Below are 16007 nucleotides of genomic sequence, written 5' to 3'. Positions count from 1 at the left end.
GCAATAAGTATCTTTGCATAGAAAAAAGGGGTTCAGTCAGCACATCCCAATGCACAGGGGCACGTTGCTATAGCTGAAAACAACACTGTAAAACAAAACATGCAATGCAACAGCTCTCTGCAAACCAAATAGAGTACAACAATGCATAATAATTGCTAGTGCTATACTTATAAATTAGAGATGCTTGGCAAATACATTTTGTACAAAATTATTTGAGCCCATCTGCCACACGTCAAGGCGATCTCTGTATGATGGGTCCTGACACTAACTACTACCCTTTATGTGCCATGACGGCTAGCATACAATTCAGGGAGGGTAGGTTCCACATGCATGCTGGGCCTGCTTTAATTTTTGTCATCTTTGGTGCCATTTGGCACCAGAAGAGGTATAGTGTGGACTCTCATTGCATTCTTTGGTGGCCATTTGGCACCAGGAGAGGTGTGGAGTGGGCTCGGCATGCATGTTGGTACCTGCATTCCTTGGATATAATGGAGGCCATTTTGGCACCAAAGATGACAGAACCTACACTCCCTGAATTGTATGGTAGCCGTCATGGCACATAACAGGTAGTATTTAGTGTTAGGACCTGTCTTACAGAGATCGCCTTGACGTGCGGCAGATGGGCTCAAATCATTTTGTACAAAATGTATTTGCCAAGTATCTCTAATTTATAAGTATAGCATTAGCAATTATTATGCATTGTTGTACTTTATTTGGTTTGCAGAGAGCTGTTGCATTGCATGTTTTGTTTTACAGTATAAGTATCTCTGCATGTTATGCACACACAAGTGTGCTAGCTGCTTACTGCTACTACGGTGATTCAACAGACTGACACATGTGCAGTCTGTGCTGGGAGCTTTATCCTAGAGCCACCAGCCACCTTACTGGAATACTGAAGAACATGCGCAAAAGACCATAGATTTTATTTGGAAAAGGCAGCGCAGAAGTAATTTTCTAGGAACAAATACGGTTGCAAAGAACCTCCCCACAGGCACGAATGTAAACTGTAAACCTGCCACCCACTTATTGCTCAACAGACCCAACTCAGGTCAAACCCATAGGTGATATTGCTAAGGGCCAAACACTTGGTTAGGGGATATATCTGCATATTACTGTGCAGTATATTGGCACTTTCAAATAATATGTAGTATGTAATGATTTTGTAAAAAAAAAAAAAACGATGAAAGCAGATGATGATATAACACAAGAGAATTTGTCACATTTAGGCCCCATTCAAAAAGCCATATTTTTCATCCGCATCCGATCTGCATTTTCTGTGGATTGGATGTGGACCCATTCATTCCAATGGAGTAGCAAAAAATATGGACAGCACACCGTGTGCTGTCTGCAAGTCTATGGGAACGTGGGGCTGTCTGCATCCATATGTCCGTTCCACAGTCCCACAAAGAAGATAGAACATGTCCTAATCTTATACGTTTCGTGAACAAGAATAGGCATTGTTACAATGGGTGTGCAAAAAATAAATAAATTATGCAACACGGACGCCACCCAAATTTTTTGTGGATCCGCGTTTTGCAGACCACAAAATACATAAAGTTGTGTGAATGCAACCGTAGGCACCTTTTATGCCTTGTTTAGCAAGGGGAATGATTTACCTGTAAACATGGTGACGTGACATAGTAGCCAAAATTGCATCAAAATGTAAAGAAATGTAAACATGTTGTCACCAAGCTAGCCTACCAATAGGTGATGTAAAGATAGACAATGTATCATCCAGCATGAGTCAGTCACATCTACTATATTCTGAAGGCTAAGCACGGCACAGTCACATCTTAACACACTCGCAATTTCACGTACTCATTTACAGGGATTCCCAGTAACCCACAGGCAATCAAATAGCAACTTTCCCAAAGGGCATCTGTAGAGGAAGTGTGTATAACCACGATTACACATAAGCAAGTAATCGCTGGTGGCGCTTACCTTTACATTCATTGCTGTAAAACACACCTATTAATTACACCAGCTTTCCACACCAAATATTGCTAAGACTGCTTTAGGCCTTATAATAAATTCAAACAGTAGCAAATTTTTACACCATCATGGGTCCAATATATAAGATAAGGAAGAATAAAATGTAATGATTAGCATATATAAGAGAATTTTTACTACATCCATGGCAAAATTGCCCCCCAAAAAAATATGGGCTATTTTCCACTGGATAGGGGATAACTAACTGATCCTTGGGGGTCTGAATGCTGGGACCCCTAATGATCCTGAGAATGGGAGTCCTGTACTGCCCTCCTGGCAGTGCGGCAGGTGCAGCATGCACCCTGCCGCTCCATTCATTCTTTATGGGAATGCCAGAAATAGCGAAGCTCTGTGCCAAATCGTGGTAAGGAAAGAGATTGGTTGCGATTTAGAAAGCTGCTCCTTTTTTGGAACACAACATATCAATCTAGATAGGAGGTATCAAATAAATGAGAGAGATGTAAGTTAGTGCACCATGAGTCATGAACCTTCGGCACTCCAGCTGTTGTGAAACTATAACTCCCAGCATGCACACTTTCCCAACAGTTCTCAGAACTTCTGGGAGATGTAGTTTCACAATAGCTGGAGTACCTGAGGTTGCTGACTCCTGGCATAGACTGTAATGATTTACTGTATGAATGTAGGATCAGATTACCGATTTTTGGTCTCTAAATGTAAACAAGAATGTTTTATTATACAATGGTTTAACTCATTAGTGACATAAATACTTTCAGCTTTAAAGGGGTTCTGCACTTTCATTTAACTGATGATCTATCCTCTGGATAGATCATCAGCTTCTGATCGGCGGGGCCCCCGGGGACACCCGGGACCCCCGCCGATCAGCTGTTTGAGAAGGCAGCAGCGCTCCAACAGCGCCGCGGCCTTCTCACTGTTTACCGCCGGGCCGCCGGCCCACTGACGTCACGACTAGTATCAACTAGCGTGGGCGGGGCTAAGCTCCATTCAAGTGAGGTGTGTCGGACCCCGGCTGATCAGAAGCTGATGATCTATCCAGAGGATAGATCATCAGTTAAATGAAAGTGCAGAACCCCTTTAAGGACCAGTAACAATTTCCCACTTCTGTGTTCCAGGGGTCATAACTTTATTTTTCTTCAATTTAGATATAGGAGACCTTGAATTCTGTGGAAAGCCTGATATACTAAAAATGACATACTGTAAGCATGCCTAAGTAACTCTCAAAAAATAAAGGGGGGGAGGGGTGCATAGAGTGTATTAAAGGGGTATTCATTTTTTTATTTTTGTAATTTATTTGTTCTAATACACATGTATTTAAAATTCTGCATACATAACTATCTTATATCAGGCAATTGACCCCTATATGCAGAAGAATGGTATAGCCCAGGGATCAGTAACCTCCGGCACTCCAGCTGTTCTGAAACTAGAACACTTCTATGGGAGTTACAAGAACAACCAAGTATGTGTGCATGCTAGGAGTTGTAGTTTCACAACAGCTGGAGTGCCAAGGATTGCTGATCCCTGGTATAGCCCATGTATCAGTCCTATGTAATGCATCCATGGTGTAACTGAAACATGGCATCTGTCATATTACATTCTTTATACCAGGGGAGGCCAACCCGTGGCTCTTGAGCCGCATGAGGCTCTTTGCTTCTTCAAGTGCGGCTCTAGTTGTGGAGCTGGGAAGCAGTCAGGCGGCTCACTCTCCACCCCATGCTCGGATCTCTTTTCCTGATCGGGCACTGTTGCTACTTTGCAGCTCCAGCTCACTCTCGCCTCGCCTATGTCCCGATGCACACAGTGTGAGAACTTAGTACGTGGAGGCACGCACTATGACCTGACCAAGATCCGGACCCCCCCCCCCCATGCTCAGATCAGGACCCCCCCATGCTTAGATCAGACCCCCATGCTAAGTTCTTTCATTTTAAGCATGGGGGGGGGGGTCCTGATCTTGGCAATGGGGTTCAGATTTGAGCATGGGGGGCATATCTGAGCATGGGGGGGTCTTGTTTGAGCTTGGGTTGGTCTGAGCATAGGGGTGGAGATCTGAGCATAGGGGGGGAGATCAGAGCACTGGGAGTCTGATTTGTGTTCTCTGATCCGAGCATTGGGGTCTTATTTTGGAGGTCTGATGAGGTTTGAGGATCTTATTTTAGGTCAGATGAGGATTGGTGATCTGATTTAGGAGTCTGATCTGAGGTCTGATGAAAAAAAATATTTTTCTTTTTTTTCTCTGCTAATGAAAAATAAGAAAAAATATTTTTATCAGACCTCAGATCAGATAAAAAACATTTTTTTTTCCTCTTATTTTTTTGTTGTTAAAATCTAGGTGCATCTTGAAGGGCGAAAAATATGATGAAAATGTATAGCTTGTGGCTCCTGGTAGTCATACTTTTTTTTTTGGGGGGGGGGCTCTTTGTGTCTGTAAGGTTGGCCACCCCTGCTTTATATCTTGACATTCAGTAAGCATCTGTATTACATGACATACTGTACATATGTACAAGACACATTTATGTGATAAGTAAATAGGACTAGTAGTGGAATCATGATTTTTATTGTGGTTATTACCAGTAACTACATCATTGTGTGCCTGTCTGAATGGATTTGTAAAATGGCTAGCTGTCTCTAAGTGATGTTGCTAACACAGTTTATTGTAAAACAAACAGCACACAGAGATCTGCCTCTTTACTGACACTGACAGACATGATGTGCTGCTGCAGGTAGTAATACTGTATATACTGTATCTATTCTGCTCTTCAATATAGTACTATTCACCTGTTAGATACCTGGGCAGTTAACTGATACTTTTGAGGGTCACATGACAGCTCACATGACTGACGCCATGTTTAGTCCTATCTAGCTTTCTTACGGATGCATTTTACAGGACTAAAATGGACTGTACCATTTTTTTTCTTGCAAATGCACAGATATAATACATTTGCCATTTTATTGTCTAAAAAAAATGTAATCATTATAATCAGAATAAAGCTTCAAATAACTTTTATTATTTTATTTTTAGGGGAGAAGATAAAAAAAATTATAAAAATCTGAAAATTATTTTGTTCTATTTATTTATTTTTAAAGCGTTCACTGTGTGCAATAAGTAATATGGAAACTATATTCAGTGGGTCAGTTCAATTATGATGATGGCAAATTTATATACTTTCTATTATGTCATACTACCTCCATAAGACACTTTTTTTAAATCAAATAATCAGTTTTTCTGTTCCTGAATTCTAAGACCCAGAATATTTCCCGACCTGGTTTCTTAAGGCTATTATCAGCTTTCAAACAAGACCAGACTCGCATCTCTAGCTGCTACAGAGCTGGGATATTAAGGGTTGAAGAAGCCCTTCCCCCCCCCCCCCCATCCTGCTGCCCAAGTTCTGCTCAGGTTGAACTGTTAGGTCCTTTTCTCAAAGTCCGAGCAGAACTCGGGCAAAACTGTTAGGGAGTTAAAAAAATTTTTTTTTTTCAGGAGTAGAAAATGTATGAAATTTCCTCAGAATAGTCCAAAACAGGGACTGGTTTTCCTTTATTCCAGATGTTGCTTCCAACTTCAGGATAGGCCATCACTTAAAAAGGACTGGAAAACGCCTTTAATAAATCTCCCCACTGCATTTAGGGTATTATTTACTAGCGTACTAGCGTTTTGGCTTTCCGTTTCTGAGATCCGTCATGGGCTCTCACAAGCGGTCCAAAACAAATCAGTTTTAACCTAATGCATTCTGAATGGAAAAGGATCCGCTCATAATGCATCAGTTTGCCTCCGTTCAGTCACCATTCCACTCTGGAGGCGGACACCAAAATGCTGCGTTTTCCTGTGCGTCCTGGGATGCAGAGCAAGACGGATTTCTCAGACACAATAGAAAACGGATCCGTCCCCCATTGACTTTCAATGGAGTTCATGACGGATCCGTTATGGCTATATAAGACATAATACAACCGGATCCGTTCATGACGGATGCATGCGGTTGTATTATTGTAACGGAAGCGTTTTTGCAGATGCATGACAGATTCGCAAAAAACGCTAGTGAGAAAGTAGCCTTATTTGCACAATACTGTTAGGCATAAAAGTCTATAACTTCCAAATATTCTGAAGTAATAAGACTGTGAAATTACTCTATACACAATAGTGGATAAATGTATTATGTGTCACCAAAGTAGGAAATACAACTACTGTGTGCCAATATCTGATCAATATTGTAAGGTAATAATATGTAGTGTAGACAATACATAAGAGCTGAACACATCCACAGAGATAACCGGTTTTTACTTGATATTGTATTTTGTATGTATATTGTACTGACCTTGTCGAGAACCTTCTGTCCTTGCTCAATTCCATCAATAGGCTCCTCATCTGTCCCTTCTCCAGTAACAATCTTTCTCTGAATATGAGCATTTTGCTCCCTTAGAGCGACAATCTGCAAACAAAAGATAAATAAATAGTGATATTATGGAAAAAAAATAGCATTACATAAAGCATAGGAAAACAATTCAACTAGGCCTAACATCTCAGGATAGGTCATCAATATGTGATCGGTGGGGGTGCAACACTGGCATCCCCGCCGATCAGCTGTTTGAAGAGGAGGCGGTGCTCCATGTGAGTGCTGCTTCCTGTTCGTTACACTATGCGTCGTCTCCCCTTACAGCAGCAATGTAGTGTCATTTCAAGTGCTTGCTCCATTAACTTGATTATTTGTAGTTACATTGCACTTTCAAGATGATGGGCAGTGTAATGTAGAGAAGGTAGCGCTCTAATGCAGTGCCGCCTCCTCTTCAAACAGCTGATTGATGGGCTTTTGTGTATTGGGTCCCCACCCATCAGATATTTAAGACCTAGATTGAGTTTAGGTCATTAATATAAAGCACCAGTACAACCTCTTTAACTTCCATTATTGACTTTTTTAGAACTTGACTTCTCTTCATAATTCCTAGTCTCCAATAAAAGCCCTTATGCAACGGTGAAGGATTAGGCTGTCAGTACAGGTAGTTAGGTTTGGGGGTGACTTGGAGTTATTTCAGGTCTTCTACAATTCAAGGTTTATGTCAGACACAAGGCACTCACAGAGATGTGTATTGACTATGGATTTTGGCTTTTCATAAGTAAAAAAAATCATCCATTGCTCAAATTTATGTAGACACAATAGGTCAAAACAGTCCAGATTTTTTTTGAGACATTGAATTTGCATGTTAATGTATGGTATGAACAGCAACACAAAGTAATTACTGACTACTCCTTTAACCTAGGGCTCCAGAAGGTTCCTGCTAGAAATACAAGTCAATGGGTTTTCCTCAAGGAATCTCACAATTGAATATGGCACTAATACTGTTTCTTCGGTGCTTCACATAAGACATCAATGTAAAATAAACAGTCACAGGGAATAAAGCATAAACTCTCTACCATAAATGTATGAATGTAAAATAATTATGGCACACCATATGGTGTGTTACCAAAATTAACACATAACAGTCTAAGATAGGTTAAGAGAGGAACATACTAAATACAAATAAAAAATAATGTTCAATTTCTCTACATATGAGCTTAGAACAATGGATAACCCTAGGAAAGTAAAAATTACAGCTCAAATGTGGTAACTATAGCATGTAGCAGTGCATTTGGTGTGGTCAGCTCCAAAACAAACTGATCACACCATATCTGGTATATATCGTCTCTGTCTAGTATACATTAGTGTAGACAATAAAAAAGTTACCTGCCCAAATACAGTTGAACTTTTGTGTTTTTTGTTTATAATACACAGTTCACCTCAACGGGAGCAATATTGCTATAAACAGCTCCATCCACTACATGTGTAGTTCAGGTGTTGGACCTACTGCAGAACAGCTGATTCTGTCTTTTCTACAGCAGCTGAGGGGGCGTGTCCATGCTCTCCCTATCACAGCTCATGAGCCAGTTGAAGGATGAAACTGAGCATGTGCGACCTTCTCAGTGAGCCGGACGAAGAAATAAGAAAAAGAACCAAAGCCAGGTAGTGCTATACAGATACATTTTATTGAATAACCTAGTGGCTATACTAAATTTCCAATTACATGCAATTACAAAAGTATTCACAGCAAGGAGCTGGTTTTAAAACTGAAGAATATTTTTTTGTGAGACAACCCCTTTAAGTTCCCCCACATCAAACCTGTCAAATCAGGTCTTTATGGACTTTGCTTTGAACACAGTCATGCTAGAAAAGGAACTGTCGATCTGCCAAACTGCACAATGTTAGTTTGGTGCATTAATGGAATTATGCTATATTATATAGGATAGGCTTATATTTACGGTTTTGAGCATTCCAAACTCTTATCTGCAAGTAAAAATTATGTAAACTAACATTAAAACATATAATACCCAGTGGGATGGAGTACCCCATAGGCAGATCTCATGCAATTAAAATTAGCCTACATTTTGATGCAGACTACCTCAGGTTTAATATTAAAATGAAGTTTATTCAAATTAGTACATTAGGTGGCATTTGCAAAACAACTTCTTACATAATAGAAATTACATAGAAAAGCTGTTGAAGCACTATTTGCTCTGTACAGTACACTAAAAATCTTGTAACATAACTTCTGCAATATCCCCCAACAAAAAGAGCAAATGACGGGACTGAATTTTGAGAAAGCCAAATGGACATTATATAGAACACATAACAGTGGATGTCTGGTTTAAAAATATATGCCACAAATGTAGAAAAAAAAAAACATGCTACAGAATGGTGGCTGTAGTTACTGTGGTGTGGTGTTGCCTTGCATTAGAGGCGCTGTTGGGCTGCTGGTTCACCCCGCTGTTAGAGCTGTGTTGCACTGGCAGCCATGTGGTGCGGCACCCATGGTGTAAGGATCCACTTTAAAGTGGTCATCGTGAAGTTGGCAAGTGGGCCTATATATTTTCATCAACACATATACTTAGAGCCTCATGTTCAAGTTTATAAATTTTGCTTAGAAGCAATAGCTCTATGTGTAATATGTCGATGTACAGTCTCTGTGTCTTTTGTTTTGACATTTTTGGAGTAAAAATATACATCCATTTTTTTTTCAAATACAGTACTATGGTTATAAATTAATATAGGGTGTCTAACTAATGGGCATTCACTCATTAACTACAGCAGATAGTGGTTACAAAGAGTGCCTTTTGCTTTGAAGGGACCAGCAAGTCCATGATTTAGATGGACAGCCCAATGATTTTAATGGGAACTGTGTAATACCTCATTTAGCCTGTGGAGGTGCTGCAGGAGAACTAAACACTTGGCGTTTGTTTTTTCCCCACACATTACAACCAATTTCTACGCTTTACAGCAGCAGAGCAACAGAACAGTTTGTCACCAAGGGCCCTTCTAATAAAAAAGCATTATTCAAAGTGGACAACCTCTTTACGAATAAACACTCTAAAGGCATGTCCACACTGCTGCTGATTTCTTTGCGGATTCTGCCTTGAAAATTGGTAGCAATCTACAGTGTGAAGGTAAACGCTAAACCTCAATTTTCACATAGTGGATGTTAAGGCTTACAGTACTTCAGCATTCTCTATTTTGATGTGGAAAGGTAGTAGGTTTTAGGCCTCTTTCACAAGAGCGTGTCCGGATTAGGTCCGGATGCATTGCGGCAAACCTGCGCGAGTAGGTACGCAACTGACTGCGATTGCATTCTGTTGTTCAGTTTTTATCGCGCGGGTGCAATGTGTTTTGCACGCGCGTGATAAAAAACTGAATGTGGTACCCAGACCTGAACTTCTTCACAGAAGTTCAGGTTTGGGTTCAAGGTTGTGTAGATGTAATTATTTTCCCTTATAACATGGTTATAAGGGAAAATAATAGCATTCCGAATACAGAATGCTAAGTATAATAGGGCTGGAGGGGTTAAAAAAAATAAAGAAAAAAATGTAACTCACCTTAATCCACTTGTTCGCGCAGTCGGTATCTCTTCTGTCTTCATCTGGATCATGTGATGAGCATAGTGACGCATCCGCACTTTCTTGCGGATGCTTGTGATTTTCACGCAACCCCATTAATTTCTATGGTGCCTGTGTTACGTGAAAAACACGCGATTTTCACGCAACGCACAAGTGATGCGTGAAAATCACCGCTCATGTGCACACCCCCATAGAAATGAATGGGTCCGGATTCAGTGTGGGTGCAATGCGTTCAACTCACGCATCTCGCCCGTGTGAAAGGGGCCTTACTCTTTCCAATTCTACCCTTACCACTACAAAGCAGGGAATCTACAGTCAAACCCACACATATTTTATGTACAATTTATAGCACTTGGAACATTGCAACATAAGGTACCAACAGGAATCAGAGAAGCCGTATATGAAATAATAATATATACATTTATGCAAGTAGAAGCTTTAAAAAATACATTTGACAGGTGAAACTCGAAAAATTAGAATATCATGCAAAAGGTAATTAATTTCAGTAATGCAACTTAAAAGGTGAAACTAATATATGAGATAGACTCATTACATGCAAAGCGGGATATTTCAAGCCGTTATTTGTTATAATTTGGATGATTATGGCTCACAGTTTATGAAACCCCAAAGTCACAATCTCAGAAAATTAGAACATTACATGAAATCAATAAAAAAAGGAAGTATAATCATGCATATGTACTCAGTACTTTGTTTGGGCCCCTTTTGCATCAATTACTGCCTCAATGCGGCGTGGCATGGACGCTATCAGCCTATGGCACTGCTGAGGTGTTATGGAAGACCAGGATGCTTCAATAGCAGCCTTCAGCTCTTCTGCATTGTTCGATCTCATGTCTATCATCTTTCTCTTGGCAATTCTCAAGCACAGTAATCCCATGGTCATTGAACCAGGTTTTAGTACTTTTGGCAGCGTGGGCAGGTGCCAAGTCCTGCGGGAAAATAAAGTCACCATCTCCAGCTCATCTGCGGAAGAAAGCATGAAGTGCTCCGAAATCTCCTGATAGACGGCTGCGTTGACTTTGGACTTAATGAAGCACAGTGGACCAACACCAGCAGATGACATGGCTCCCCAAATCAACACAGACTGTGGAAACTTCACACTGGACTTCAAGCATCTCGCACTGTGTGCTCCTCCATTCTTCCTCCAGACTCTGGGTCCTTGGTTTCCAAATGAGATGCAAAAGTTGCTCGCATCAGAAAAGAGGACTTTGGACCACTGAGCAAACAGACCAGTTATTTTTTTCTTTAGCCCAGGTAAGACGCTTCTGACGTTGTTTGTTGTTTAGGAGAGGCTTGACAAGAGGAATACGACATTTGAAGCCCATGTCCAGGATCCATCTGTGTGTGGTGGCTCTTGATGCACTAACTCCAGCCTCAGTCCACTCCTTGTGAAAGTCCCCAACACTTTTGAATGGCCTTTTCCTGACAATCCTCTCCAGGCTGTGGTCATCCCTACTGCTTGTGCCCCTTTTTCTTCCACACTTGTCCCTTCCACATAACTTGCTATTAATGTGCTTTGATACAGCGCTTTGGAAACATCCAACTTCTTTTGCAATTACCTTTTGAGGCTTTCCCTCCTTATGGAGGGTGTCAATGATGGTTTTCTGCACAACTCTCAGGTCAGCAGTCTTTCCCATCATTGTGATTCCTACTGAACCAGACAGAGACAATTTAAAGGCTCAGGAACCCTTTGTAGTTGTCATGGATTCATTAGCCAACTAGAGTGTGACACTTTGAGCCTAGAATATCGAACCTTTTCACAATATTCTAATTTTCTGAGATTGTGAATTTGTGGTTTTCATAAAGCTATAAGCCATAATTATCCAAATTATAACAAATAAAGGCTTGAAATATCTCGCTTTGCATGTAATGAGTCTATCTCATATATTAGTTTCACATTTTAAGTTCATTACTGAAATAAATGAACTTTTGCACAATATTCTAATTTTTCAAGTTTTACCTATAATTGTCTAAAAAAGGTTCCCATACAAAAGACTGCCAGAGGGCAATAAGATTTCCAGCTTTAGAACTGGTTTGTAGAATCCTCCTCACATCATCACTCTCTAATGTTATCTAATTCAATGTGTGATTCCGAGCATTCCGATGAGAATCTCTGGTATACATACTGCTGAATTCTAGCAGCACCATTCAAGACTTCCAAGCTTTCCCTAGTCTGAAGAAAATGACTGATGTTGCTCCTTTGGCACTTATGTCGCTGTACAATTGATATATATGATTTGTCTTTTAAAATCTTCTCCATGTGAAAAACTTAAGAGATGGCACACAAACTGAACAGAACACATCTTATCAACCTTTAAGTTATCCTAGAAGCAACGTCTCCATGTTTTCTAAAAGGGAATCTTTTGTCAAAAACTAACTTTTTATTACACTTTGTTCACACTGGCATCATAACGGCGATTTATAACAAAAGCCATGCAGCTGTGACACATTCCCATAGGAAGAATACTGGACCTCGTTAACGTATAATGGGTTCTGCTTTGGTTCTATTAAGGTATCCGTTCTTGCCATCAAAAGTACCTAAAAGTTTGATGGAACCCCCAAAAGGAACCCACTGTGGGTAATTTTTTTTTTTACAAAAAAATCATACAACTATTCATCTACAAAAATTCTGAAATATTGCAGTTTTTTCACTAGCCACCGCAGCACACACAATAGGTTAATTTTCTGCAGCTCAGTTTCCAGCTTTGCTGTGAAGACCAGGAAGAGTTGGTAATTTCGTTCTTATTTGAAGGTGGGGGATTTAATAACAGATACCAGCTTTATTACACTGCTGGAAGCCTAGATAAGGCAGAATAGCAACTGAATCTACTGTACACATAGATAAGACTATGTCCAGTCACTATCTGGTCTCTGGAGCAGGGGTTGTACTCTACCTCTCTCTGGACACTGTTTTAGTCTGTTTACACCATTTTATAAAATGTTGGCATATTACTAGGATATGCCATCACAATATGGTGGAGGTCCTTCCTTTGGGACCCCCACCAATTCAGAGAAAGAAGAGGACAAAGTGCTTTTATTGTGCTGCATCACTTCATTGTATTTACTCTGCACAGCAACACCAGGGGGCTGTAGAACAGCCCCATTCAAGTGAAGGGGCAGGCTGCAGTTCCCTGCCCAGCCAGGTGGTCAAGAGTGCCTCTGTGGAGGGGAAACTTAAAGGGGGATGATATATGTGTCTCCATTATCAGGATTAATCATGGAGGCAGACCACAAGACTGCTAGGGGTCTGGGATGAGATTGGCCCATTGCTGAACTCCTTCTCTTGTGAGAACACTGCATTTTTATGCAGCCGTTACTAAGAGGAACTAACTGCAAACATATTATTACAGCTGCTATTTCAACCAACTGTAAATTCCTATGCACTGAGATCCCTCTAGTGGTGGCTGCAGGTAGCCAGCTGTTTAATAAATAGGAAGCAGGAAATGTGTCAATATATTTAAGCCAATTGTCTGGCGTGAATACATTGACAAATATGGCAGAATAAGTTCCATATTTATGAAACCACTGTTCCTGGGGCCCTATGAGAACTGTGTACATCGCTGGTGGAAGTCTTAGAGGTTAGATGCCAGCGATCATGAAGTTCTACAAAATGGGAGAACCACTTAAATTCCTAATCATTGTATCCGCATAAAGCACACATACACGCACCTTACTGTACTGTCTTTATAGACAAAAAAAAAGCGTACATCTTTAATATGGAATCTCCCAAGGACGCGAAAAAAATACAGCTCCAACAAAATACATGTTTACATCCAATAAACATAACTAATAAAATATACTAGACACTTCCTTTAAAAAGAGTCATTCCTGTACATGACTGCCATCTGTCTTCACTAATCCCTCTTCATATCTCTCCTACTTGCACATCCAAATGTTACGAAGCGAAAAATCTTGTAATTTAATTGCTATAGAGGGAATAACAAAAGAAAGCCTCAGCCAATCAACTGCAACAAAGATACAGTTCATCATGAAAGGAAGTCCAAACCCTTACTTAGAACAGTGCACAGTACATGAGATGCAGTTAATGACACGGACCTGGGCATGGTTTACTTCGACTATGACAAATACAGCTGCAGGGAAAAATCTGTCCTGGAAAACTTCTGGAATGAACATTCTGATTAATAGCGCAAACATAAACATAATACTCCGCTGTCCACCACAATCTTCTAAAATACAAAGGATTAAAATGAATCTAGTTGGAGAAGTCTTTAATACTCAAATGTCCTACATTTCTACTTCATACTGTATATTTTGCTTTCAGCCTATTTAGCCAGTGATACTGCTAAATTACATTTACTGTACATATTTAGTGATGAGCGGCGAGGAAATATTCGAATTTGCATAATTTTGTTAATATTTGGTAGAATATTCGTCATATATTCGCAAATTCGAGATTATTTTCTTGATCGCAAAAAATCTGCAATGTTATATTCACGTAATGCGAGCAAAATACAGGTGTGGGTCACTATAGCTACATTTTTCAAGCTGCTAGAAGTTTCCTGAGACTGGAAAAAATGGTTGGCACGGCCGAACATTAAAAATGGCTTTGTATGCAGAGTGCTCCTATATATTCTTGATTGCAAAATTGGCACTAATAGACAGCGACAAAGGGGTCCGCAACAACGTTTTTTAAAGGTTATATGTACAGTATTATATATATAAGCTAACTATCTAATGTAATGACACAGGAACGCAGAGAGCACAGCAATAACACTACTGTCTCTCTCAGATCTGCACAATACTGTATACAAGGGCTGCTGGGGAGGTTCTTATATAGTAAGGGGTAGGCAACTTTTCTATTGGTTGCTAGAGATAAAGACATTGCAGACTTCTCATTGGCCCACAAGCAAGAAAGGTGGTTAGTGATGATTTTTTTTCTTAGAATATTCAAAATTACAAATACAGTACAGACCAAAAGTTTGGACACACCTTCTCATTCAGAGAGTTTTCTTTATTTTCATGACTATGACAATTGTAGATTCACACTGAAGGCATCAAAACTATGAATTAACACCTGTGGAATTATATACTCATCATAAAAGTATGAAACAACTGAAAATATGTCATATTCTAGGTTCTTCAAAGTAGCCACCTTTTGCTTTGATTACTGCTTTGCACACTCTTGGCATTCTCTTGATGAGCTTCAAGAGGTAGTCACCTGAAATGGTTTTCACTTAATAGGTGTGCCCTGTCAGGTTTAATAAGTGGGATTTCTTGCCTCATAAATGGGGTTGGGACCATCAGTTGCGTTGTGGAGAAGTCAGGTGGATGCACAGCTGATAGTCCTACTGAATAGACTGTTAGAATTTGTATTGTATTATTATGGCAAGAAAAAAGCAGCTAAGTAAAGAAAAACGAGTGGCCATCATTACTTTAAGAAATGAAGGTCAGTCAGTCCGAAAAATTGGGAAAACTTTAAAAGTGTCCCCAAGTGCAGTCACAAAAACCATCAAGCGGTACAAAGAAACTGGCTCACATGCGGACCGCCCCAGGAAAGGAAGACCAAGAGTCACCTCTGCTGCGGAGGATAAGTTCATCCGAGTCACCAGCCTCAGAAATCGCAGGTTAACAGCAGCTCAGATTAGAGACCAGGTCAATGCCACACAGAGTTCTAGCAGCAGACACATCTCTAGAACAACTGTTAAGAGGAGACTGTGTGAATCAGGCCTTCATGGTAGAATATCTGCTAGGAAACAACTGCTAAGGACAGGCAACAAGCAGAAGAGACTTGTTTGGGCTAAAGAACACAAGGAATGGACATTAGACCAGTGGAAATCTGTGCTTTGGTCTGATGAGTCCAAATTTGAGATCTTTGGTTCCAACCACGTGTCTTTGTGCGACGCAGAAAAGGTGAACAGATGGACTCTACATGCCTGGTTCCCACCGTGAAGAATGGAGGAGGAGGTGTGATGGTGTGGGGGTGCTTTGCTGGTGACACTGTTGGGGATTTATTCAAAATTGAAGGCATACTGAACCAGCATGGCTACCACAGCATCTTGCAGCGGCATGCTATTCCATCCGGTTTGCGTTTAATTGGACCATCATTTATTTTTCAACAGGACAATGACCCCAAACATACCTCCAGGCT

General features: G+C 40.4%; 1 protein-coding gene across 1 annotated transcript in view; it reads right to left on the bottom strand.

The window, feature by feature from the left end:
- Positions 1–16007, bottom strand: part of PPFIA2 (PTPRF interacting protein alpha 2) — a 439158-nt gene that overhangs the window by 147932 nt on the left and 275219 nt on the right. Inside the window, exon 6 of the mRNA XM_044280550.1 lies at positions 6276–6389. Coding sequence (XP_044136485.1) covers positions 6276–6389 — 114 coding nt within the window. The remainder of the gene's footprint in view (positions 1–6275; positions 6390–16007) is intronic.

Source organism: Bufo gargarizans, chromosome 2, assembly GCF_014858855.1.
Source record: "Bufo gargarizans isolate SCDJY-AF-19 chromosome 2, ASM1485885v1, whole genome shotgun sequence".
NCBI lineage: Eukaryota > Metazoa > Chordata > Amphibia > Anura > Bufonidae > Bufo > Bufo gargarizans.
Note: the sequence above shows the minus strand (reverse complement) of the source record. Positions and strands in the feature narration are given on the sequence as shown.